Source organism: Globicephala melas, chromosome 12 (genome assembly GCF_963455315.2).
Source record: "Globicephala melas chromosome 12, mGloMel1.2, whole genome shotgun sequence".
Classification (NCBI taxonomy): domain Eukaryota; kingdom Metazoa; phylum Chordata; class Mammalia; order Artiodactyla; family Delphinidae; genus Globicephala; species Globicephala melas.
This window is the reverse complement of record NC_083325.1, coordinates 9,402,152-9,424,854: the sequence shown is the minus strand read 5'-3', so window position 1 is coordinate 9,424,854 and position 22,703 is coordinate 9,402,152. Positions and strand designations below refer to the sequence as shown.

Here is a 22,703-nt window from a genome sequence, read left to right as displayed (position 1 = left end):
AAAACACACCTTTATAGAGGATCAAGACATCTTTGGCCTTAGAGATGATTTTTTTTTCTTGATAGAGGGTCACCCACGAAGACCAGCTGTGCTCACGTGAAGAAATGCTCCATCAGGTCCTTTTGAAAATATAACCCCCACGGGACAGGTGGGAACACCTGGGACTTCAACCCTCCCCAATTTACCTCAAATTGACCTCATTGGGCCAGGAGAAGCCCTACAAAACTGATTCTGTATATTCTCTCCAAAAAATAAATTTACTAAAATTTACTTGATCCTATTATATGCCGGGTCTCTGCAAGGCAGTGAGAATTCAAAGGTGAATAGTGCATAATTCCTGCTCTGAAGGGGTTTTCTATCCGGTAGGGAAACCGATACTGCATGCAGCCAGACTGTGACAGGGCTATACTGACAATGGGAACTAGGGCCTAGGAGCCCATGGCAGGCAGTGTTTACAAAGCCCACCCTAAGAAACTTGCACATCTTAGCTTGTGGGCAATGGGGGAGCTACGGAAGATGTTTTCAGTTTTAAACGCCGAACTCCCGTCCCAGTACGTTCTGGGACTCCATTCTCCATTATCAACTCCGCTTCCTGCTTCCCCTCCCTTGACCTCTACTGAGTTAACAGCCTCCCAGTAGCCACCCCTTCAGCCCACATCACCAAAGTCTTTGGTCCTGGGAGGGGCCCACAATCTGGCCCTACCTTCCTCCCCCTCCCCAGCCTCGCCTCAGGCCTGGACCTCATCACCTCAAAACCACTGTAACAGGAAACTGATGCTTGGACTGCGGGCAGGTCCTGCCCAAGTTCTTGTAGGCTGGGCCACAAGTTTGCAGTGGCTCACACACTGCCAAGAGAACCAGCATCACAATTAGCATGCATCACAACTAACACAGAGTCCACTCGTAAATCTGGACAGTTTGGTGTGCAGCAAGTATCCTGACAGGCACTGGCTTCACGTCTTCCATCAGCTGCCTCCACGCTGCCTGAGCACCACTATCATGCAAGAAGCACAGGAACTCCAGTGTGGTTGACCCGTTCCACGGACGAGGATCCTGAGGCCCACAGACGCAAAACGAGTTGCACCTAATCCCAGCGTTAGTAAACGGCAGGGTCGCCAAAAGCCTACAATTGAGACCCTGACCACCTCCACGCCTGCCCGGCTGCACGGCGGACGCAACGAAGCAGAGCTACGCATGCGCAGCCTTTCCCGCGGCCCCGCCCCCCGGCCGAGTCAGGTGAGTGGGGCGGGCTCCAGGCCGGAAGGAAGCGGAAGGTGGTCACGGAGGGGAAAGAAGCCCTCCCCCGGAAGTGCCTTCTGCCTCTGGAGCCTGCTCCAGGAAGTGGTGGTGTTTGTAGCTGGCGTGATGGCTTCAAGGTTACTCCGCGGAGCTGGAGCGCTGGCCGCGCAGGCCCTGAGGGCCCGCGGTCCCAGTGGAGTCTCCGTGGTGCGCTCTATGGCGTCTGGAGGTACTTGGCCTGCCGGGAGCGCCGGGGACCCGTGCCGTTGCCCTCCCGGGGTGGTGTTAAGGCAGCAAGGAGCGGGGGGTTGAGGCCGTTCAGCTCCTCCGGGCCCCAGTGACCGCCACAACGGACCCGAGAACCTCAGACTCCGCGGGCGTCTCCCGTTGTTCTCGGCCGCCGCTGCTACTGACCACCATACTGACCCTTCTGCGAAAAAATCCTAAACGGAGACGTCGGCTGACCTTGGTGGGCAGGGGTTGCATCCGGGACGTGGGGGGGCTAAGCCGCCCTTCAGGCCCGCGCCCGCCTCAAGGTCGATGCACTCCACTAGGACTCTGGTTGACCTGGTTTTAGAAAAAATGTGCCGAAAAATGGGCTTCCATGGTCGAAGGAAGAAAGGATCACCCCGTGTACCACTTTTGGGTATCGTGACTCTGGTCCTTAGGGGTCAGTGGGTATGGGTAACCTCTAGGAGCCTGTGGACCCACTAAAAGTATGCAGAGATGTCCATATGTGCATTTTCCTTTATCATTTCAGGCGACATCATAATTCACGTATTTTCCTTTAGGTGGTGTTCCTACTGATGATGAGCAGGCCACTGGGCTGGAGAGGGAGGTCATGCTGGCTGCACGCAAGGGACTGGTGAGGAGGACCTTGTGTCTTCTCGGGAGCTCATGGCCTTGGATGGAGTCAGAGCGGCCTCCTCTCTGGGAGCCTTCCATCCAGGAAACCTGGCTTGTGGGAACAGTACTGCTATCCCCTAGAGGGTAGGGGTCATTTGGCATAATGGGTCCTTCATTTGTTTTTCAGGACCCGTACAATATACTCGCCCCAAAGGCAGCCTCAGGTACCAAGGAAGACCCTAATTTAGTCCCCTCCATCAGCAATAAGCGGATAGTGGGCTGCATCTGTAAGTACCTCACCACTGTTTTCTTATCCATTTGTTTAATATTTGTTTAATATACAGGATGTCTATCAGCTGCTTCACATCTGTTGTTGTGTGTGAGTGTAGGTGTATAAAGAAGATGTGTGTGTAAATAAGTTGTTCTAAGGGTCTTGGCCCTCAGGCCTCTCTGCCCGAGTAGGTCATCCTTAATGGTAAAGAGGCCTGGAACATCAATAATACTGCCTCATTGGAGAGGCAGCGTGAAGGAGTATTCATCTACAAAATATTTATTGTACTTTCTCTTTGCCACACACCATGTTAGGCACTAGGGGTACATACCAGGATGGACCCAGCTTTGGGGTTCTGCATAGGCAGGGAACTGTGAGAACCTGTGGTGACTCTGATAAGAGATCAGCTTACTCACAGGTAAACTTGGCCTCAGTTTCTTCATCTGAAAAATGGGGAGAGAGCTTGAACTGATAAGGTGTCAGCCATAACTCTGTGTCTCAGAGGTGTCTGAGGAAGAGAGGTTAAGGTTGAAAAAGTCCCCTCTTCTAGCCTGGATGGCCTTCAGCCACCTTTTTTCTTTCAGGTGAAGAAGACAACAGTGCTGTCATCTGGTTCTGGCTGCATAAGGGCGAGGCCCAGCGATGCCCTAGCTGTGGAACCCATTACAAGCTGGTGCCCCACCAGCTGGCCCACTGAGCCCCTGCACTAACTCACTCAAAATGTGATGTAAAGTTTCTTCTTTCCAGTAAAGACTAGCCATTACATTGGCTTCTCCTTCCATAGTTGGCTGGTCTTATTTCTTTCCTGTGTTTTTTGGGAAGGAATGGATGATTATGTTGGGAATAGCTATCTGTTAATACTAGCTTGCCATCCACTTGCTTTTGAACACCGAGATTGCCAGTTCCCTAATGCAGTGGTAGCTACCACCTGGCATGGGGAAAATGGGCTGTGGAGTCAGGCCGACTGGACTTGTAATACTGGCTCCATCATCTAGCTTTGTCACTGGGGGCCTGCTCTCTGAGGGTGGGTTACATCTTAATATAAATAAATAAATAAATACCTTGTGAGGTGTTAGGAATGATATATATAAAAAGAGCCTGGCAGATAGTAGGTCCTCACATTGTTGTAAAGACAGAGTGGCCTTGTGGGGAGAGTTTTGGCTTTGAAGTCTTAAGGGACCCAGGTTCAAAGCATAGTTCATGGGGATGCCATCAGCAAAATCTAGAATATGGGACAATTCCAGAAACCAGCAGCCAGTTTCTTCAAGTAAATTGCAAGCAGAAAAAAAACAGGTATGAGTACTTATCAAGTGAAACATGAGGAAGATACCAACCAAGAGCAGTGCGTGGACCTTGTTTGGATCTTGATGTGAGAAAATCAACTGTAAAGAAAAATATCAAATACGGATATTTGGTATTTAGGAACTTATTAAATTTTAGACATGTTAAGGGAATTAGTTTTTTTTTTTTTATGCTTTAGTAATATATACTGAGGTACTTAGGGGTGAAATATGTCTGAGATTAACTTTAAAACAGAAGAAGAAAGAGAGTAGTTTGGGATATGACTGATCCATTGTAGCCAGGTACAAGAGGGGTTGTTGTGGGCTTCCCTGGTGGTGCAGTGGTTGGGAGTCCGCCTGCTGATGCAGGGGACACGGGTTCGTGCCCCGGGCCGGGAAGATCCCACATGCCACGGAGCAGCTGGGCCCGTGAGCCATGGCTGCTGAGCCTGCACGTCCTGAGCCTGTGCTCCGCAATGGGAGAGGCCACAACAGTGAGAGGCCCGCGTACCGCAAAAAAAAAAAAAAAAAAAAGAGGGGTTGTCATTTTTCTACTTGTGTGTATGTTTGAACTTTATCATAATAATAAACCAAAAAAAAAAAAAAAGTTGAGAGAAACAAAAGCCCGATTCAGTCCCTTTATGCCTGTGACACCTTGGACAATTAATTTCTCAAAAGCTGTTTTATCTGTAAAATGGAAATAGTACATATTTTGTTTTGGGATTTGCCATAGAGGTGGTTTGGTTACTATTGCCACAAAATTGATCCAAACTAGATCTGTAAGTTGAATTGATAATGGGAGAGAAAAGCCCTTTCCTTCATCTTTTTTTCTTAATTTAAATTTATTTATTTACTTTTGGCTGCATTGAGTCTTCGTTACTGTGCATGGGCTTTCTCTAGTTGTGGCGAGCGGGGGCTACTCTTCGTTGCGGTGCGTGGGCTTCTCACTACGGTGACTTCTCTTGTAGAACACGGACTCTAGGTGCGCAGGCTCAGTAGTTGTGGCTCGCGGTCTCTAGAGTGCAGGCTCAGTAGTGGCGCACGGGCTTAGTTGCTTCGCGGCATGTGGGATCTTCCTGGACCAGGGCTCAAACCTATGTCCCCTGTATTGGCAGGTGGATTTTCAACCACTGTGCCACCAGGGAAGCCTCTTCCCTTCATCTTGCCTTACCTCCTCTTAAAGGTACAAAGCTACTACTTCCTTTCCTGGCTGTCATCTCATTTCCAGGAAATGTCCAAGCATTTATCTGCCATTCAGGGCCATTCTCTGGGAAGGGGACACCTAAATAGCCACCTACCACTCCCACCTTAAATGCTGTTATAAACAAGAGTTTCCCAGTCAGGAAGACTGGTTTAGTGCTACCCTCAAGCCCTCTTGTCTGGCCCACCTCCTGCATCCTCTTTCCTTTTTCACCATCTCCCTTTCCAGTCAAAACTCTGCTTAGAGTGGACTTTTTGACTCTTCACATCATTATTTATTCTGTCTGCTTCCTCCCTCATCTCCAAGCCCACCTTGCATCTTTATTATTTTTTAACTTTTAAAATGGAAATATATTACAATATTATGTTTCAGTTGTACTACATTATGAAATGATCACCATGATAAGTCTAGTAACCATCTGTCCCCATACAAAGTTATTAAACTATTATTGACTATATTCTTTATGCTATAAATTACATCCCCATGGCTTATTTATTTTACAACTGGAGGTTTGTACCTCTTAATTCCCTTCACCTATTTTGCTCCTACCCGCCTCCCCTGTTCTCTGTTTCTGTGAGTCTATTTTCATTTTGTTTTTTAGATTCCACAGGTAAGTGAGATCTTACAGTTTTTGTCTTTCTCTGTTTGACCTATTTCACTGAGCATAATACCCTCTAGGTCCACCGATGTTGTCACAAATGGCAATATTTCATTCTTTTTTATGGTGGAGTAATATTCCATTGCATATATGTATATATTCATCTATTGTTGGACACTTAGGTTGCTTCTATATCTTAGCTATTATAAATAATGCTGAAATGAACATTGGTATGCACATATCTTTTTGAATTTTTTTCTTTGGGTAAATACCCAGAAGTGAAATTGCTGGATCATATGGCAGTTCTATTTTTAATTTTTTGAGAAAATTCCATACTGTTTTCCATAGTGGCTGCACCAATATACATTCTCACCAATAGTGCACAAGGGTTTCCTTTTCTCCACATCCTTGCCAAATTAGTTATTGCCTTTTTGCTGATAGCCATTCTGATAGGTGTGAGATGTTATCTCATTGTGGTTTTGATTTGCACTTCCCTGATGATTAGTGATGTTGAGCATCTTTTCATGAGTCTGTTGGCCATCTACACGTGTTTGGGAAAATATCTATTCAGGTCCTTTGCCCATTTTTTAATTAAGTTGTTTGTTTTTTTGATGTTGAGTTGTATGAGTTCTTCATCTATTTTGGATATTAACCCTTATTGGATATATTATTTGTAAATATCTTCTCCCATTCAGTAGGCAGACTTTTTGTTTTTTTGATACAAATCTGTTTCATTGACCTATGTGTCTGTTTTTGTGCCAGTGCCATACTGTATTGATTGCTATAGCTTTGAAGTATAGATTAAAATCAGGGAGCATGACACATCCATCTTCGTTCTTCTTTCTCAAGATTGCTTTGGCTATCAGGGTCTTTTGTAGTTCCATACAAACTCTGGAATTATTTCTTCTAGTTCTGTGAAAAATGCCACTGGTATTTTGATAGGGATTTCATTGAATCTGTAGATTGCCTTAGATACCCCCTTGCTTTTCTCTTTTAAAAATTTTAACCAGTTTTCCCCTAAGAAAGAAAAATCTCCATATATTTCCAGACTGTGGTGGCAGAATAATGGTCCCCCAAAGATGTCCATGTCCTAATCCCAGAACCTGTGAATATGTTAGGTCGAACAGTAAAAGGTTATTAAGATTGCAGACAGAATTAAGGTTGCTAATCAGCTGACCTTAAAATAGGGAGAGTAACCTGGATTATCCAGGTGGGCCTAATAATCACAAGGGCAGCAGAAGAATGAGTCGGGGATGTGGCTGTGGAAGAATGGTCAGAGGGATGCAATGTTACTGGTTTAAAGATGGAAAAAGGGGATCACAGGCTAAGGAATGCAGTTAACCTCTAGAAGCTGGGAAATGCAAGGAAATGATTCTCCCCCAGTCTCCACAAAGAAACACAGCCCTGCTGCCACATTGATTTCAGTGCAGTGAGACCCATGACAGACTTCTATAGAACTGTAATGCTTTAATGGCATCAATAGATCAGTGAATTCAAGTCCTGTCTCCTGGGTTAGTGGGTCTCAAATTTCGCTGCACATTAGAATCACCTGGGTATATTTTTGTTCCCCATACCCGGCTCACACCCGGACCACTGAAGCAGTCTCTGGGGGTGAGACCCAGGCATTATTACTTTATAAAGTTCCCCAGGTGCTTTCAACATGCCGCCAAGGCAGAGAACCTGTACCTCAGGCTAACCACAAAAGCACAAAAGCATGAAGAGCTCTTTTTCTTGCTGGTTGGTAACTGGGAGCCCTAGGGGCAAAGAGGAAATGTAACACCCTTCACTAGGAGCACCAGACCTTTGCTTGTGGGTAGAAATGGGCTCCATCCAGCCATTTAGCAGCTTAGAAATTGGATCCTGTCTCTCCTCACTAGGCAAGAATACAGGTATCTCTCTAATGGTATTTATTAAACAACCTGAAAGTACAAAGATCTTTTTTTCTGGAACCACTTGAGTAAGTTGCTATCTGATGCCCCATCACAGGTTAGTGTGCATTTCCTACAAAGACATTCTCTCCTATGCCTGCAATGTGACTATCAAAATCAGGAAATTACAACTTGTACATTTCTACCATTTAATCCTCAGACCCTGTTCAAGTTTTGCTAAATGTTCCAGTAACGTCCTTTATAGCAAAGAATGCAGTTCCTGTTACCTTTAGTTGTTATGTCCCTTTAGCCTTCTCCATTCTGGAACAGTTCTTCAGTCTTTCCTTGATTCCTGTGACACTGACAGCTTTGAAAATTACACCAAGAACTTAGGTTTGTCTGATGTTTCCTCATGATTGGATTCAGGTTATGCATCTTGGGCAGGAGTAACACAGAGGTGATGCTGGGCGCTTCTCAGTGGGCACATGACGTCGATTTGTCCAATTGCTGATGAGGTGTTCACTTTGGTCACTTGCTTAATGTCTGCCAGGTTTCTTCACTGTATAGTTGCTCCTCAAATATTATTATTATTTTAAATTTAATTTTAGTTTTTTGGCTATGCTATGTGACTTGCGGGATCTTAATTCCCTGACCAGGGATTGAACCCTTGCCCTCAGCAGTGAAAGCGCAGGACCACCAGGGAATTCCCACCCCTTAATTTTTTTTTTTAATTTTTATTTATTTATTTTTGTCTGTTTGGGTCTTCAGTGCTGCGCACAGGCTTTCTCTAGTTGTGGTGAGTGGGGGCTACTCTTTGTTGCGGTGTGTGGGCTTCTGGTTGCGGTGGCTTCTCTTGTTGGGAGCACGGGCTCTAGGCGTGAGGGCTCAGTAGCTATGGCACATGGGCTTAGTTGCTTTGCGGCATGTGGGGTCTCCCTGGACCAGGGCTCGAGCCCATGTCCCCTGCATTGGCAGGCGGATTCTTAACCACTGCTCCACCAGGGAAGTCCCCACCATCCCTTAATTATTAATAAGTATCTTACAGGGCAATACTCTGAGATGTCATACCCTGTACCTCATCGAACTTTCAATTTATTAATTTATATCAGTATAGACTTATGCTTTCACATTGTATTCAATGAATTATAATTCATAACTGTCATTATTTTTTGATGTTTAATTTGTTCCAAATTTGACCAGTGGAAGCTTCTTCAAGCAGGCTCCTGTGGCCTTTTGACATGTTCCTATCATTCTTGTAGCACTTCTTTTATTCTCTGGCACAAAATGTTGCAGGCTGTTAAACCCGTGAGGTAGGTGCTATTATTATCAACCCCATATTAGAGATGTGGGAACCTAGGAACAGCTCCAGATTACACAGCTAGTTAGTTGTGGTGGCAGGATTGTGAATCCAGACCATTTAGCTCAAGCCTGAGCTTTTCCCCTCTAAGTTTTTATTTTGAAATAATTTTAGACCTATAGAAAAGTTGCAAAAATAGTACAGAGTTCCTGTTTACCTTTCACCAGTTTCTGCTAACATTAACCTATGACATTAACACATAGTACAGTGACTGAAACCGGGAAATTCACATTGATACAGTACTATTAACTGATTTTGCCGGCTTTTTCAGTAAGGTCCTTTTCTGATCAGAATCTCATGTTGTATTTCACTGTCATACCTCCTTGGTCTCCTCAAACCTGTGACAGTTCCTCAGTCTTTGTCTTTATAATCTGTCACTTTTGAACAAGATCGCTGGTCCACTGATTTATAGAATGCCCTCAGTTTGGGTTCGCCTGCTGTTTGCTCCTGGTTAGGTGGAGGTTATCCAAGAATACACAGGTAACGTTGCCGTCTCTTAATGCATCACGTCAAGATAGTGATTACCGGGGATGTAAACTTTGATCATTTGGTTAAGGTGATACCTACTAGGTTTCTCCACTGTAAGGTTACTATTTTTCCTTTTTTAATTAGTAGGTACCTCATGGGGAGATACTTTGAGACAGCGCAAATGTCCTTATTTTTTGCTTACTAGTTTTTGCATCCATTTTTGCCTGCAGCAATGATAACTGTGATGTTTGCCTAACAGTGATTTTCTGTTATTCCTTCTACATTCATTAATTGGAATTCTACAAGTAAGAACTGTCCCTTCTCCCCCATGATTGATCTCAGACTGGACTCATGACTATTTTATTCTATGGCTTATAATCCAGTATAATACAAATATAACCCAGTATAATACAAATATAATCCAGTATAATACAAATATAATCCAGCATAGTACAAATATAATCCAGTATAGTACAAATATAATCCAGTATAGTACAAATTTGACCACTGGGTGCTCCTGACAGTTGTTTCCCGAGTCCTTTAGAGAGGCCATCTTCTTTTTGGAGCACTTTCTTCCTTTACAGTACCACAGGATATTCTAGGCTAGGCTCATTTTATACTTTCTCTGCCCCAGGTCTGCAATTTCTCCAAGGACCTCTGGTTCCTTTTATTGAAGAATGGTATTTAGAAACCAAGATCTGGATACTATATGTGCTTATTGCCACTGGGGTGTCATTGTCTCTAGGCCCTCTGAGCAGACAGGGCTAAGAAATATACACACATATATTCTAACCCATTTACTTCAGTATCTTTCTGTATGTATGATAAAAGCCATGAGTTCATACTACCCCCAATCCCCATCCAACACCACAGGGTTCATTCTAGCCTTATCACCTTCTCATCTGTAGCTTTTTTCCAACAGTGAGAAACCGAGCAGGGCTAGAGCTCTGTAACCACACCATCCCTGCAGGAGAGGGAGTAGGGAGAGTGTTGCTCCGCCTTAAAGGATGGGATTTTGACAGACATTAGGGAAAGTCATTCCCAGCAGACAGAAGACCATGAGTAGAGGCTGGCAGGCAAATCAGGGCATGACAATGCCTAAGCCTAACACAGGGAAGGAACAAGACTCCAAAGGGCCACAATTAAACGCAACAATGCATAGCTCACGAGGGCAATTTCACCAGCAGTTTCGCATCAATTCAGTTTTATTTCACCAAGCAGTGGAGAACCGCCTGACATTTTGGATTAGGAAGTGGTAGAACCAAGGCTATCTGGGCTTTAGATCCAAGGGCAAATGGATTGGGTGGGGATGATGGAGCTGTGGTCATGAGCTAGGGTGGTGGCGGTGGCTACTGTGGAAAAGAAACCAGGTGGGAAAGGCGCTACAGAACCAACAGAACCTGGCAACTGACAGAACGTGGGGAAGGTAAGAGGAGGGAGAAGGCAAAGTGACAAGGCTCTAAGCCTGTGTGCTTGGGAGAAAGTGGTACCGTAAACAGAACCCCAAACAAAGGTTTCTCTGTAAATTCTGTTTCCCCCTTGGGGACAGGCACGCTGTGACCAAAGCCTCACAAAACGTTCTCTGAAGACAGGCCTGGCTCAGTGACGTCTCCCCTCCTGCCTGATCTCTTGAGTTCCGGGCCCTCCCTCAGCCCCACCAAGTCCATCGCCTTCAACACACAGCTATAATAACCATGCGCCCCTGACGGACTGCCCGTCACTCAGGACACAGCTAAAAACCCTCCCGAGGCCCCCTGCATGCTGGCCCCAACTTACCCCTCTGGTTTACCTCACGTTATAGCCAGAGACCACTCACGCTGCCCTGCGCCTTAGCCCCGCTTGGGCCCATGTCCTTTTTTTCTAGCCCCACTGGTCCCAGGCGTCTCCTTGAACTCTTATCTCTCCCAGGAACACCCCCTCTTTACCTGGCTAACCCCTCCTACACCCATGCAAGTCCGCCTGCCCCACCTGCTGGCTTAGATGCCCCTCCTCTTGGCCCCCCAGCTCTGTAGTGAAATGCCCTGTGTATCTTTCTCCCCTGATCTGTGTTTTTAGGGGCAAAGATATGTCTTGTTTACCGCTGGCTCCAAACACAAGGCACCTCCTGGACATACTGTAGGTGTTCTTGATGTAAGTACTTGATGAGGAAGGAGAGGGTAGACACTCTCCACTCACTTCTCACTGCTCCCTCTCCGTCCACTGCCCTTCCTCTCCTCGCTGCTCAGCTTACTCTCTCAGAGCCCAGCTCATCGATATAGCCTTCTACATCTCTCCCATCACCCCGCTTCCTGACTTGGCTGAACTTGGATCCTGTATCAGTGTTGGTCTATTGGCCTCAGCTACATCTGAGCCGGGCAGCAGAGGTGCTCAAACAGAACAGGTGAGGGCGTGGATGCACCCAGCCCCAGCCCCGCCTGCCACAAGGCCCCATCCAAGAATAAAGGGGAGAAAGGCAGCCTGTTCTCCTGGCAGACTGCAGCAAGCGTGTAAACAGGCTGGGGAATTCAGCCACCAGGTTGACAGCTCAGCCTCCTGGGGCCTCCTGTGCCACGTTGCCCCGCCAACCACTGAAATCTCAGGCTTCTGAGCTACAGCCAGTGCCGTGCTGCTTTGGGCCTCAGGGATGGATGAGCAAACAACAGTGCAAAGAACCACAAGAAAACAGAGCCATACACTGGGCCTTGTCCATAATTATTACTATAATGATTTACAAAAAAATTTTTTTCAGGCAACTGTGTTAAATTATTGTACATTTGTGGAAGAGGGAGATGGGGGTCCTGGCCACAAGGTAAATGAAGACCTCTTCTGTGGGAGAGGTGGGAGGAGGAAGTGTGCCCTCCTCACCCCCGCTAGGTCTGACTTGTGATTAAGTGGCTTCCCTTCAACAAATGAAGACCATTCACCCTTCCTGTCCCAGGTACTGGTGTAAAGGACAGGAAGCAGCAAGTCACTGAAGTGCTTTGAAGGGGAGAACGCAACACGCTGCGGCCGCCCAAACCCAGTGCATCCTCTGCTCTGGCTCCAAAGGGTCGGACTCCAGTCCAGACTCCTTATGGGGGACGGAAGAAGACTGACAAGAACTCAGTCTACACCAAGGCACCCATCCAGAAAGATGGGAGAACAGAGTGTGAAAGGGTCAGGGATGCCTAGGTGTGGCCCTCCGGGCTACTCTGTTGGGTCAGGAAGAGGAGGTGGCATGAGAAGCAGTGACACACCGGCAGGGAGCTGCTGGCTGCCCCCTCCTCCACCCCACTCCCCAAGGCTAGTTATACAGGCATCCAGGCGCTCTGGCCCTGTCGGAGAAAATGGGGGTATTTGGGTGTCTGGCCTTGGAGCTCGGGGCAGCAGAGAGTCATGGGCCTAATTGGTTCTGCCAAGGGGGACACCCAGAACCGCCCAAAGCTGGGCCCCTCAATTCCCATCTTCCAGCTCAAGCCTCCCATCCATGCAGCTAATGTTACTGTGTGTGCGTGTGTGTGTGCGGAGGGCTGCAGGGAAGCACTGTTGCACCACTTGCCGGGGGTTCAGGGCATGCAGGGGGCCCCGAGGCCTAGTATGTGAACCGGACCAGAAAGGGTTAAGGACTCTGGCTCCCCTTTCCTCCCATCTTCCCAATGCTACACCTTCCTCCTTGGGCACTAGAAGGTTTTACGATGAATAGCCCGCGAGCCATCCTCTTCGTATTCCTTTTTGGACACCCACATCTTCTTAAAAGTGTCCAGCGAGGCCAGGATGGAGCCACTGTGACGAGGGAGGGAGAGCAGTCTTGTGGACCTGAGGGCTGAGCCAACCGCCCTCCCTGGGCGCCCAGAGCTCCACTTCCCTTACCTGGGAGGGAAACCCACCCACCTCCACCTGGCCTGGGCCAACCCGGGGAGAAGTGTCCAGGGCACAGTGGTCTCCTCCCAGAGCCCTCCCCGTGAGCCCCGCCTCACCCGATCCACGTGGAGTACAGCCGTTCCTGAGGGGCTGAGATCTAGAGGGAGCAAGCGGCAACGTGACTGCCCCACCCCCGCACAGAAGCCCCAGTCCCAGCCTCAGGGAGGGGGGGCTTTTCTCCCAGTGCCCGAGGCCAGGCAGCAAGTGCCTCAGCTGGCAGCAGGGGGAGCAGCAGGGCTGGGCTGGGCCTGGAAGGCAGAGGGCATCTGAGGGTGGTTCTTGCTCTTTCCTCCCCGGGTCCAGGTTGCCCAGCACCCCCATGCCCCATGGGGACTCCCCATAACCTCACCTTGATTTTGACGTCTTTGGGGGCAAGCTTCTTTACTTCACTTAGTAATCGGTCGCCAAAGCCTGTGAACACAAGGCTGGCTGAACTGGGGGTCCACATCCGACCCTTTACCACTAGCTCCCCCGCATCCAACCTCTGGTGCCCCAGCCCCAGGTGCTGCCACGCTTGTTTTTGTCATTCTTGCCAGGATTAAGGGTAAGGGCAAGCCACCCCAAAGGCATAAAAGATCCAGCAGCATGCCTACAGGTGGGCCCAGCTTCCTTCCTCAGGAAGGCAGCATGAGATAGAACCCCAAGTCACTCAGCTCTGCCCGACCCCTACACTCTCCCTCCCCCGCTGCTCTGGAGCCAAAACCGCCAGAAGCAAAGGCAAAGGCGAATGACGAGTCAGGAGAACACGCCTCCCACTTCTACCCAGCAGATGGGCAAACACACACAGTGTCGGGACGGCGCCGGGGGACTCTCGTCCATAACTGATGGGGGTGAAAGTGGCACAGCCTCTCAGGAGGGAAACTCTGGTGATATCTACCAGGTAACAAATGCACATACGCACCCTCTTACTCAGCAATTCTAGTCCTAGGATTTTTCTTTTAGGTATGTTCTCATCACGTGAAGTAACAGTGTATGAGGTCAACCATTGCAGCATCTTTGAGATCAGAAAGAATTTCACCATCCGCAAGGCCATCCGCAGTTAACGGTTAAATGGCACATCCATCCCATACGGCCAGATAAGAGAACTTACACTCTAGGAAAGATCTTCTGGATGTGGTGCAAAGTCAAAAATACATGGCGTGGAGCTTCAGTACACTAAGGTCTGTGTAAAAAGGGAGTGCTTATTCATGCACAGGTGTTACCTGAGAAACTAACAATTCCTGTGGGGAGGGAACTGGGTGACCAGGACAATGGGAGAAGGCAGACTTCATCTAATACATTTTAGACCTCGTTAAACTTATCACCTATTTACAAAGTAAACAAAATTTAATTTTAAATCTTTCTCTTAAAAAAAACAAAAACTGAGCACCCAAAAAACCAACAGGAAATGGGCCATCTCCCAGGCTTCTAGGAAGCAGGATGCAGTCTGAGGGTCCAGCTGCCCTTGGCCTCCAAGTCATACTACCACCTCCCAACTGTGGTACCTTTGAAAAGTGTGGAGCCACCGGAGAGCACGATGTTGGCGAACAGCGTCCGGCGAAGGTCCATGTCAGACTTGTGGATGGCGAAGGCCAGCACCTCGTGGAGCCCCTCACTCTCATCCCCTATCAGGTCTGGCTGGAACAGCAGCTCGGGGGCCCGGAAGCGCGCTGGCCCCACCTTGGGAACACAAGATTGAGGCAGACAGGCCTCCTCCTCCTCCTCCAGGTCCTGGCATCACTCCTGCCCCCGCCCGGGGCTGGCCTGGCAACTTACGTCGAGGGTGCTGCCGTCTGGCAAGGTGTACTGCACCTTCTCCGTCTCCAGAGCCTCATCCTTCTGCGGGCTGATGGACAGGTAGCAGGCCCGCTGCAGTGGGCAGGGACACAGCCCTCAGGAGGCGGCAACCGGGACACCCGCACCCAGGGCTCAACCTTACGCCGGGTCCGACCACCCCCCGCCCCGTTCCCCACCTCCTGCCCTGCGTCACCTCTTTGATGGTCCGGACAACCTCAAACTCAGCCGAGGTGTGAAAGTCAACCCCCTCCTTGCGCAGCTGCAGCCGGAGGTAGCGGGAGACGTCGCGGCCGGCGATGTCCACCCGCATGATGGAGTGTGGCATGGCAAAGCCCTCGTAGATGGGGACGGCATGAGTGACCCCATCCCCTGAGTCCAGAACGACTCCCGTCGTGCGTCCTGTTGCATACCTGTCACCAGGTCAGCATCCCTTCACCTCAGCCACTGAGGCATGGGGACCTCCTCACCCCTGGAAGGGACCCCGGGACATGTGCATCATCTGGTCTGAAAAAGGGACCCGCGGGTCTCCCTAAAGGGACGGTCATCAGGGGGCTGTTTCTACAGGGAAGTCAGATGCCTGGTCATCCCGAGCAGGAGGCTGCCCCCAGGGAGGACGGAGATGGAGGGGCTGCAGGGCTTAGGGAGCACTCACAGGCTAAGCACGGCCTGCATGGAGATGAACAGGGCTGGCACGTTGAAGGTCTCGAAGAACACCTCTGCCGCCTTCTCCCGGTTCTTACATGGGTTGAGCGGAGCTTCCGTGAGAAGAACAGGATGCTGCAAGAGACGCCAGAGTTGCCGGCAGGTGCAAAGACAGCGTGCTGGCGCTGCAGTGATCCTTCCAGAGAGCCACCCGCCCCTGTGAGCACATGAAGCTGCGGCCTGCCATCCCTCCCGACGGCACAAGCCCATCATCTGCCAGTAGTTTTACTCTTCCAAAGATCCAGCGCTCCCTGGGAAATTCTGCTCGGCGGCCACGGACTGTGTGGACCCAGGCCCACGCAACACAGAGGTGGCAGGCCCTGACAAAGCCAGAGGAAGCCTGACTGGGATGCCGCGGGCAGGGAGAGGACACCACAGGGAGAACTGGGCCCCCCGGCGGCAGGGGCCGCTGCCCCACCTCCTCGGAGAAGGTCTGCAGCTGGTCCTTGGAGTAGACGTACTGCCAGATGCGCTCCATGTCGTTCCAGTCCCGCACCACACCGTGCTCCATGGGGTAGCGGATGGTCAGCAGCCCCCGGTGCTCCTGCGGAGGGGGGAGGCCAGCTGTGGCACCAGACATTCACCCAGCAACTGCTCCCCGCCCGCCTGGGAGCTGCCCCTTCATCCGCTCGCCGGGTGTCCCCATGCCCCATGACACGTCCTGAACCCAGCACAGGTTCATCTGTCCAACTGCTTCTCAGGCTCTCAGAGCCCAGCCAGTCTCCAAGGCCAGGACCAGAGAGGGTGGCAGACGGCCTCAGAGAACAGACGCCCAGGGCCCTCTCTGGCGGTACAGCTCTGATCACCAGTCAAGGCTCCTGGGACAATGAAGACCCCAAACCCAGAAAAAGGCAGGCTCCACAGGTATTACCTCTGCTTTTGGTCCGATGAAGAGGTCCCCTTCCAGGGCTCCAGCCATCACCCGCATGTGTTTGGGGCGCCCGACACTGCGAAGACAGGAGAGGTCAGGGAGGTGGGCAGGGGGCACAGCTGAGCCCAGTCCAGGAAGACCAAAGTCCAACTCCAATGGTCAAGAGGGTAACTGTACTCAAAGCATCAGAAGGTGGCCACGGGGCAAAGGTCAGAACCTAGGCCTATGGGCCACGGGACTACAGAGCAGGCCTTGGCAGGACAGAAGACTCAGGGTCAGAAGACGAGGTGTCACTTCCATTTCCCACCAGCCCTCCCAGAGACGGCTGAGGGCTCTGTAATGTCAGCCCTGGCAGAGGGTCAGCTTCTGTAGCCACGATGACTCAGCCCACGCTCTCGATTTCAGGAGGGCAGACCAAGGCGGGGTGGCCCCAGGAAACTGCGCTGTGGCTCCCGTGTACACCCCTCTCTCACTCAGTCATTCCTGCCCCTTCCCACTGCCAGGGCTTCCAGAACAGAGATGCAATTCTTGGCAGAGTGGACGGGCTACCATTACAAAATCTGACCCAGGTTCCCTGCACATCAAGAGGAACCTTTAATTACATTCAACGTGAGTTCAAAAGGAAAGCTGAGGCCCCACTGGATGCTTTAGGCTGGCTCTGTCTTGATATAGCCAGCCATTTCAGGGGCCTTAGGACTCCCCCACCCCGGCTTGGGCCACTAAACCCTAAAACCTCCAGTATTTGAGATGAGACACGGCCGAGGGAAAACTTCCCGATGGGCTACAGTGGCCGGAGAAGCACTCCAGGCTTTCTCCAGGTTTCACCTCCCCCTTACCTCTGCCACCACTGGCACCATTCAGGCAAAGACCCTCTTTGACTGAACAAAATATTTTCTAGAGTCTGAAACTAAATGGGCCCTGAAGAAAACATTTCCCGGGAGGAAGGGGTGGCATTAACTCCCCACTTTTTCCTCTGAGTCTAGGTCTCTCTCCTGGAGATGTCTCTCTTTTATTCTTGCTGCTGCTACCACACCCTGTCCCGAGGGGAATGCTGGTGGCTTCTCCTCCTTCCTGGCTAAAGGAGGGACCAAAATCAGCCTCCAAAGAGGAGGGGGAAGCCCAGAGCACAGGTCTTCTCCTTCCAGCGCCCTTAAGAGCAACAGCTTCACAAATCTGGAGTTTTCCCTACAGGTGGGGACAAGAGTTGGCCTCAAAGAGAGCTGTGACACAGGACCCACGTTCTCTACGGAAGCAAACCGAAGGGTTAGGGATGCTGCCTGAGCAACACTTACTAGTTTGGGAAACAGTATTTGGGAATCTGGTCTCCTGCAAAGCCAGCCTTGATCACCCCCGAACCCTGCAAAGAAAGTCAATGTTTAGCTCCCAACATTCACCTCCAGATGAAGGCAGTGCCTTGCCATGGGGAGGGCTGCTGCCCCACCATGGCAGCCCGGGGTGGCAGCCTGAGATCCTGCCAAGAGGGCAAGGCCATTTACAAGTACACCAGTGCTTCAAAACCGGGAGCGATTTTGCATTCCCTCCCCCAAATTTGACAACGTCTGGAGACTGGGGAGCGGGGGCTGCCACTCGCTTCTAGGTAGAGGCCAGGGATGCTGTTAATACATCTTAAAAGGCACAAGACAGCCCCACATAACCAAGAATTATCCAGGCCAAAATGTCACTAGTGTGGAGATGGAGGAACCATGAAGTACATCCTCGTCTGCACACTCCAAGGTCAGCTCCAGGCAGGAGCTGCACAAGCTACTCCCAAAACCCAGCTAGAAGCAACCCATAAGCTTTTTGCAACACTCTGGCCCCCTCCCCTCAGCAACCATGGGCCACATACAGGACCCGCTGGGGAAGATCACTGGGTTCACTGGGACAACTGGCACCTCTCCTCAAGTGGCTTCTCCAGAGACTACAGGAGGACAGCTTGGTCTTGCCACTGCTCCAGCACGGAAGCTGGACTTAGAATATCTTAAAGGGAACCTGGCGTCTAGAAACCTCCCACTCACTGCAGGAATGAGCATCTCAACCCCTCTTCCCATAGATCTCCATCACAACCCTTGGGGTCCGCAAAGCAGAAATAAACATCCCCAAGTTACACAGGAGGGGCTGGAAGCCCAGAGGAACCAAACAGGTTGCCCTCTAAACTCATTAACTTGTTGATTAGCCCGCCAAGTAAGGAACTGGCCTGATCTTTCCTGTAGCCTGATGGAGAGCATCCTCCAAGCCCAGCTCTAGCCTTATTAAACATCCCCTGCTGTGACTCAGGGCACGTACATGGGTACTCCAAAAAAGACAGCCGTTCAGGGATTACAGGGAGACAGATCCCAGAAAGAGAAGTGAGTCATTATCAAAAACTCCAAGGCCCACACACCAGAGGCAGATACCCAGCTAGGGGCAGATCCACAGATCCCTGCCCTTCATTTTCTTCCCGTGGACCAGAAAACATGCTGAGCCCCAGTGCTGAAGGACAAACCACAATGAAGCCAGGCAACTTTCCTCTGAGGTTTGCAAACAATGTTCCCAAACTGCTAAGGGTCCTGGGAAGAGTAGTCCTGAATTCTCTCCACTGCCCTGCCAGCTGTGGAACTTCTGCTTGGCTCGGGGAGCACTTAAGGAGAGGGTCAAAGTAGCCAAGTGGTCAGCCTGGTGGCGGCGGCTATGTGGCGGGCAGAGCTTAACTTGCATTTTCCCCAGTCCCAGGAAAAGGGCGCAGTAAGGCCTGCCCACTCTGGTGGTGCTGCCTGGGGTGCAGCACTTGGAAAGAGCTGTTGTAGAGGTCCCCAGGCCAACCTTCTCCAAAAGATGGGGCCAGCAGTGTGCAAGAGGACAGCCAGGGCCACAGCCTGAGAAGGGGTAAAGGGGCTGGGGTCGAAACCTGCCCAGCAACCCCACTCTCAACTGAGAAAGGTCCGGGGTGCCTCGGCCGGGCCGCCCGACTGTCACACCACCTCTCCGGATGCTGACCAAGGGCCGCCAGAACGATGGGACCCCCTTCTTCTACGGACCTCCCCGCCCGGCTCAGGGAGGGCTCGGGCTGGGGTTCCGCCGCGCCAGCGGGGGGCTGGCCCCGTGGCCCCAACTACAGGGCCAGGTGGGGACGGCCGGCAGGGGTGGCGGGCGGGCAGTGAGCTAGAGGGACCAGCCGAGTCTGTCGGGGGTCCCCGCGTGCACTGCCGCGTGCGCCCTCCCCCCGGCTGCCGAGCCTCACGTTGTCGATGACCACGGGCTGGTTGGCGATGATGTCGTAGGACTCCATGGCCGGGCCGGGCCGGCCCTGCCCAGCAGGCGGGCTGCAGGAGTGACCAACGGCGGCCTGGCGTGCTGACCGGGACAGCGGTGTCTCCTGACGCGGTACCGCGCCCCTCCCTCCCCGAGCGCGCAGCCTACGCAAGCCCGGCGGAGTTTTCTGGGGGGCGGGCCCCGCGGCCAATCACCGCTCCCACCTGGGCAGATTGACGGCGGGCCCCCGGGTCCCGCGGCGGGCAAAGGGGCGGGGCCGCCTGTCCTGGCCAGCCAATGGAGACGGCCCGGAGGAATCGCTGGGGAGCTTCCAAGGTAGGCTGCACCGTGTGGGGGTGACGTCATTGCCCCGCGCTTAAGGAGGAGGCGGTCAGCGAGTGGTGGGCTGCTAGGTCGCCTGTCCAGGGAGACTGCTTTCCCGAGCTTCAGCACCTCCGACCACGCTTCTTCGTGAGCTCGCCGTCCCCGAGGAGACCGGCGGTGGATATTTCCCCCAAAGCATTTCTTTATTGAGCACTGAGGAGGATCCTTTTCCTTGTAAAAATGACAGTTTCGTGGTAACGGTAGCTGGAGTGAATGGAACACCTGCTACGTGCTTGCGGAGCACTCCTACCCACTTTACATAGATTACTATATTACACCCTTGCAATAACTGTATGAGGTATTATTATTCCCATTTTACAGATTTGGGAACCGAGGAGGCTCACGCGTGTGTAACTTGCCCAAGGTTATCCAGCTGGCAGCAGCTGGGATTAGCTTGCGGTCAGCCTCCAGCCGCTTTGGGGTCAACTGCTGCAACAGGGCAAGAAGATACCGAGTCCTGAATTCATTGACCAAACTGAGCCATAGTTATTTGCCGCTCTGTATAACTTTCCCACTAGACTGTGAGATTAAATTCGGTAAAGCTGAAGCACGACATCATACAGAAGAGTGCAGAAATCATAAATGTACATTTCAGTGAATTATTAGCATGTGGACACGCCCGTATAACCATCACTGAGTTTAAGAATCAGAGCATGACCAGCTCCCTGGTAGCCTCCCACCCGTCTCGTTCACTGCCCTATTCCTCCTCCGAGGTGACCACTATCCTGCATTCTACCGGTCACCACAGGTTAGTTTTGACTATTTTGGAATTTTATGCAAATAGAATCATAGGTAGGTGTTCATTTGTATTTGGTGTCTATGCATTCATAAAATGGGTCAACGTGCAATTGTTTAAGATAATGAAGGAGTTATATATAATCTGATATGAAATACATCAGGACATATGGCTAAGTCAAAGCAAAGAAAGCCAGTCACAGTGTCCAGAATGTTCTATGTGTGAATGGCTCTGAAGAGTGTATGAGGCACCTTCAAGACTCTTTAATATGGGAAAGGGGCCACCATAAATGCGGGGAAATGAAGGGCAAATTCTTTTTACAATGTAAACTTTTAAATTTTGGTGTTTTTAACTTGTTCTGTGTCTCTCTGCTTTGCAAATAAGATAATCTATACCATTTTTTCTAGATTCCGCATATATGTGTTAATATACGATATTTGTTTTTCTGTCTGACTTCACTCTGTATGACACTGTCTAGGTCCATCCACATCTCTACAAATGACCCAATTTTGTTCCTTTTAATGGCTGAATAATATTCCATTCTATATATGTACCACATCTTCTTTATCCATTCCTCTGTTGACGGACACTTACGTTGCTTCCATGTCCTGGCTATTGTAAATAGTGCTGCTATGAACATTGGGGTGCATGTGTCTTTTTGAATTATGGTTTTCTCCGGGTATATGCCCAGTAGTGGGATTGCTGGGTCATATGTATATCCACTCTTTTTTAGATTCGTTTTCTTAACCCATTTTTAAGTGTACAGTTCAGTGGTATTAAATACATTCATAATGTTGTGCAACCGTTACCACCATCCATCTCCAGAAGTTTTTTCACCTTATAAAACTGAAACTCTATACTCATTAAACAGTAACTCCCCATTCCCCATGTGACAGAATTTCCTTTCTTTTTACAGCTGAATTATATTCCATTGTATGTATATACCACATTTTGCTTATCCATTCATCTATTGATGAATTCTTGGGTTGCTTCCACATTTTAGCTATTGTAAATAACACTGCTGTGAACATTGGTGTATAAATACCTCTTTGAGACTTTGCTTTCAGTTCTCTGGGATATATAACCAGATATGGGATTGCTGGATCATATTATAATTCTATTTTTGATTGTTTGAAGAACAGCCATACTGTTTTCCATAGTGGGTGCATCATTTTTCATTCCCAACAACAGTGCACAAGGGTTCCAGTTTCTCCACAGCCTCACCACGCTGGTTAGTTTCTGTTTTTGTTTTTGTTTTGGATTGTAGCCATCCTAATTGGTATGTGGTGGTAGCTCATCATAGGTTTGATTTGTATTTCTCTAATGATTCATGATGTTGCGTATCTTTTCATTTGCTTATTGGCTATTTGTATATCTTCTTTGGGTAAATGTCTATTCAAGTCCTTTACCACTTTTTTTTTTTTTTTTTTTTTTTTGGCTGTGTTGGGTCTTCGTTGCTGCGTGCGGGCTTTCTCTAGTTGCGGTGAGTAGAGGCTGCTCTTTATTGTGGTGCGCGGGCTTCTGATTGCCGTGGTTTCTCTTGTTGAGGAGCACGGGATTTAGGTGCACGGGCTTCAGTAGTTGTGGCTCACGGGCTCTAGAGCGCAGGCTCAGTAGTTGTGGTGCACGGGCTTAGTTGCTCTGTGGCATGTGGGATCTTCCCGGACCAGGGGTCGAACCTGTGTCCCCTGCGTTAGCAGGCGGATTCTTAACCACTGCGCCACCAGGGAAGTCCCTTTTACCCATTTTTGAATGGGTTTTTTTTTTTTTTAGTGGCAATTAAGTCCTGAGTTTATTTTTATTTATTTTTTTGCGGTATGCGGGCCTCTCACTGTTGTGGCCTCTCCCGTTGCGGAGCACAGGCTCCGGACGCGCAGGCTCAGCGGCCATGGCTCACGAGCCCAGCCGCTCCACGGCATGTGGGATCTTCCCGGACCGCGGCACGAACCCGTGTCCCCTGCATCGGCAGGCAGACTCTCAACCACTGCGCCACCAGGGA

The 22,703-nt window shown here is 50.1% G+C and overlaps 3 protein-coding genes across 3 annotated transcripts in view; 2 read left to right on the top strand and 1 right to left on the bottom strand.

Annotated features, from left to right (window-relative positions):
• Positions 1-1,303: 1,303 nt before the first annotated feature.
• Positions 1,304-3,139, top strand: COX5B (cytochrome c oxidase subunit 5B). Its single transcript, XM_030838905.3, has 4 exons — positions 1,304-1,468; positions 2,031-2,104; positions 2,273-2,372; positions 2,941-3,139. The coding sequence occupies exons 1-4, from the start codon at positions 1,366-1,368 to the stop codon at positions 3,051-3,053; spliced, it is 390 nt and encodes a 129-aa protein (XP_030694765.1). The 5' UTR covers positions 1,304-1,365; the 3' UTR covers positions 3,054-3,139.
• A 6,327-nt stretch (positions 3,140-9,466) lies between these two features.
• Positions 9,467-19,739, bottom strand: ACTR1B (actin related protein 1B). The gene is made up of 11 exons (XM_030838903.2): positions 19,574-19,739; positions 17,649-17,713; positions 16,357-16,432; positions 15,904-16,029; positions 15,436-15,560; positions 14,977-15,193; positions 14,763-14,855; positions 14,492-14,666; positions 13,357-13,418; positions 13,064-13,104; positions 9,467-12,869 (listed from the first exon to the last, which is right to left on the bottom strand). The coding sequence occupies exons 1-11, from the start codon at positions 19,619-19,621 to the stop codon at positions 12,767-12,769; spliced, it is 1,131 nt and encodes a 376-aa protein (XP_030694763.1). The 5' UTR covers positions 19,622-19,739; the 3' UTR covers positions 9,467-12,766.
• C12H2orf92 (chromosome 12 C2orf92 homolog) overlaps positions 19,620-22,703 on the top strand; it is a 34,380-nt gene continuing 31,296 nt past the window's right edge. The window contains exons 1-2 of the mRNA XM_070046901.1: positions 19,620-19,650; positions 19,741-19,920. Of these exons, the coding sequence (XP_069903002.1) occupies positions 19,620-19,650; positions 19,741-19,920 (211 nt within the window). The remainder of the gene's footprint in view (positions 19,651-19,740; positions 19,921-22,703) is intronic.